General features: G+C 59.1%; 1 protein-coding gene across 1 annotated transcript; it reads right to left on the bottom strand.

Moving 5' to 3' along the window:
- Positions 1-744: 744 nt before the first annotated feature.
- On the bottom strand, positions 745-2,837 carry RAP2B (RAP2B, member of RAS oncogene family). Its single transcript, XM_041467894.1, has one exon. It carries the CDS (start codon positions 2,663-2,665, stop codon positions 2,114-2,116), a length of 552 nt encoding a protein of 183 aa, XP_041323828.1. The 5' UTR covers positions 2,666-2,837; the 3' UTR covers positions 745-2,113.
- Between the last annotated feature and the right edge of the window lie 692 nt (positions 2,838-3,529).

The following is a 3,529-nucleotide window of genomic DNA, read 5'->3' as shown; positions in this document are numbered from 1 at the left end:
GACACTGCACACTGCTCTGCCGGTGCTAGGGCACAAAGTTCTCCTGCTTAAACCAGGAGAAATTGCCAGAATCGCAGAGGAATCACGGCAGTCACTTTTCAGTTGGCCTGATTAAAAACCCCTTTACACATCATTGCTCAGCCTCTGTTTTTGAGATGTAAGATAATTTCAAGACTCCTTGGGACAGGGGGGAGAAGGAAAAATAGAAATGCAGGTTTTGTGTGCAGACCTTTAAAAAAGGGGCAAAGAGAGGAGAGAACAGGTAAAGAAGCTCCTTGGACCTTCCAGCTTTCGGGAGGCACAGGTCTCCTCCCACCCCAGCCCCTCTGCAAACCAGAAAACAAAAAGGTCTGGTTTATAATTTTAAAGTGATAATGCAATGAGACTAAAAGTCTGAATTTCATAAATAACTGACCTTTAGAACTTCACCCCTATAAACCACGCTGCCTCCAGGAGGGAAAAGGGCCTAATCCCACAGGGCCAGTGGCAGTAAGCCCACACTGCCTCCTCAAAGCACAGCCCTCTTCCCACAGCCTGGCAGCACACTGGGCCGGGAGTGAACACAAGCAAAAACCTGCATCAAAAATGACTAAATATTAGGTAAAACAGCAATCTTGTGGTTTGCCTTTTTTTCACCACTGTTCTTAGCTAAATCGACCCCTCGCACTGCTGCTGAGATATAAATCTGGATTAAGAGCCTGTGTGAAAGTCAGTGTTTCATGTGATACATAACAATGCACAAAGTTGTTTTCTAAAAAACAGCATTTGTATTAAAATTCTTCAAATGGATAGACATTTCTTCAATGCATGTCTGCACTTAAAATGACAGTTGTTAGAATGTTCTTGGTACATCACAACGATAAGGTTTCCTTCTTTGCTGGCTGGAGGCACATCCCACGACAAAATCAAAGGAAAATAGAACCAAAAAAATTTAAAAAAAAAGCCCCCCACCCAAAAATCCCAAAAGGGTAAATTCTTGTAAATTTGAAGTAAATTAGGCCCAAACTTGCAAGACATAGAAATAACAGTTAAAAGGCTCAGATGGAAATAAGAAATAAATTCCACTAACAATAGGCCCTTTTGTCCTGGCTTGCTCGGTGTGATTACTGCAAGGAAACTGTTAAGTAGTTTTTGGAGTAGTAGATAATGGGATTCTGTGGAGCTTTCACAGGTTGGCACCGGCTGGAACAGCTGAGTTTTGAAGGCACTCTACAGACACAGGGCTGCTGTTGGCCCTGCATCACTCAGGGGAAGTCTTTGCACTTGAGAGAGCGAGTCATCAAAATCAGGTATTGCCAACCCAAATCCAAAACCCCTCGGCAAAAAAAGCACCACCGCCCTCCCCCCCGCCAAAGGAAAAACCAAAACCACAACGAAATCACACACACACGCACACCTAAAAAATTGTGCAGATTTGTAACATTTTCACAGCTGATTAAAAAAGAAAACAAAAACAAACAAATAAAACCAGGAGAAAAACCACCACGCTACCACTCTCCTGCAAACTCCCATCCGATACAGCAGGTAAACAAAATAGAGCATTATTCCAGGGATATCGGCGGCGCTGCCCGGCGCCCCGAGCCTGGCAGCACCGATCGGGTCACAGTCCCAGTTCCATGTGCAACTCTCCGGGCGGGACGGCCCCGCACCGCTCCCGCTTGCATAGAGACGGCGGCAGCGGCGCCGGGACGGGCCCGCACCCGGGGTACGGCCCCGGTGTCCCGGGGGTACGGGCCCGGTGTCCCGGGGTACGGCCCCGCTGTCCCGGGGTGCGGCTCCGCTGTCCCGGGAGTGCGGGCCCGGCGTCCCGGGGTGCGGCTCCGCTGTCCCGGGGTGCGGCCCCGCTGTCCCGGGGCTGGCCGGGCCGCGGGCCCCGCTCCCCGCCGGGCTCCCCGCGGCTGTCCCGGGACAGCGGGCTCCCCGCGTGGCTCCGCTCCCCGGGCGGCGGGACCGGCTGCTCCCGCGCCCGCCGCCGACACTGACAGGAAATATGCCATGACCAAGACTGGACGAAACGTACATGCCGAGAAAAGCCACATTTCCAACACGACGAATTTTTTTCGCGATGTTTTCTCCCCGAGCGCGCCCGCCGGGGCCGGGGCCGCCGCCGCCCTCAGAGGATGGCGCAGGAGGCGCAGCACGGCTCGTCCCCGTTGGGCTGCGCCGCGTAGTTCATCTGCCTGACGATCTCGGCGAACAGCTCGTCCACAGAGGCTTTGTTTTTGGCCGAGGTCTCCATGAAGGGGCAGCTCCACTCCTCGGCCAGCGCTTTGCCCTCCCCGAAGGAGACCTCGCGCTCGCCCTCCAGGTCCACCTTGTTGCCCACCAGGATCATGGGCACCCGCTCGTACCTCTTGACGCGGATGATCTGGTCCCGCATGGGCTTGATGTCCTGGAAGCTCTGCTGGTTCACCAGGCTGTACACCAGGATGAAGCCCTGCCCGTTCTTGATGTAGAGGTCCCGCATGGAGGCGAACTGCTCGGTGCCCGCCGTGTCCAGGATCTCCAGCACGGACGGGGACGAGTCCACCTCGATCTCCTTGCGGTAGAAGTCCTCGATGGTGGGGTCATACTTCTCGATGAAGGAGCCGGTCACGAACTGCACGGTAAGGGCGGACTTGCCCACGCCGCCCGAGCCCAGCACCACCACCTTGTACTCCCGCATGGCTCCCGCCTCCCTCCGCCGCCTCCCGCTCGGGGCTGCCGCGGCGGGCGGGGACGGGGCGGAGGGAGGGAGGGGACGAGGGCGGCCCCGCGCCGGGGCGGGGAAGCGGCGGCCGCGCCTTGCGGAGCGGCGCCGGGAGAGCCCCGGCGCCGGGCAGCGCCGAGGAGGAGGAGAAGGAGGAAGGGGCTGAGGAGGACAAGGAGGGAGGGAGAGAGGGCGGCAGCGCTGCCGCTACCGGCCCCGGCCCCGGCGCGGCGGGGCGGGACAGCGCTGCCGCGGCCCATGGCGGCCCGCCCCCGGGATCGGGAACGGGATCGGGAACGGGGACGGGATCGGGATCGCCGCGCGTCCCCTCCCGCCCGGGGCCCTCCGCGCCGGGATGGGGATGGGGATGGGGATGGGGATGGGGATGGGCGCGGGAGGGCGCGCCGGGCGGTGGGACCGGCAGCCCCCTGCCCCACCCCGGTGCCGCCGCCCCGCGCCCCCGCCCGCTGTCGGCGCTGTCTCGCTGCTCCCGCGCTATCGCCGCGTGCAGCCGGGGCCGGGCCGGGCTGGGCCGGGCCCGTGTCCGGGTTCCCCCGCGCTGCGGAGCCGGGACCGGCTGGTGGCCCAGGCGGGAGCTGCGGCCGCTGCCGGGTGCCGGTGCTGCTTCGCTTGTGGCCTGGCAGGGCTGAGTCACAGGGGCTGGCTTCGTGCCACTCTTTGTGGAAGTCGTCCCTTGGACTTTCTATTAGACGTTCCTTTCGAGAAAGGGTCATTAGTTGTTTTGGCACCTCCGGTCCTTGCTGTTGCACCTTACTCAGTTCTTCACAATTCTTGGTATTTATTCACATGGTGGTGACATTTAGATCCTTGCTACCACAC

This window comes from Pyrgilauda ruficollis, unplaced genomic scaffold (assembly GCF_017590135.1).
Source record: "Pyrgilauda ruficollis isolate IOZ18807 unplaced genomic scaffold, ASM1759013v1 scaffold21, whole genome shotgun sequence".
NCBI lineage: Eukaryota > Metazoa > Chordata > Aves > Passeriformes > Passeridae > Pyrgilauda > Pyrgilauda ruficollis.
Note: the sequence above shows the minus strand (reverse complement) of the source record. Positions and strands in the feature narration are given on the sequence as shown.

Excerpts from the sequence above, each read along its gene's own strand:
- RAP2B (XM_041467894.1), bottom strand. The coding sequence starts at position 2,665 with ATGCGGGAGTACAAGGTGGTGGTGCTGGGCTCGGGCGGCGTGGGCAAG.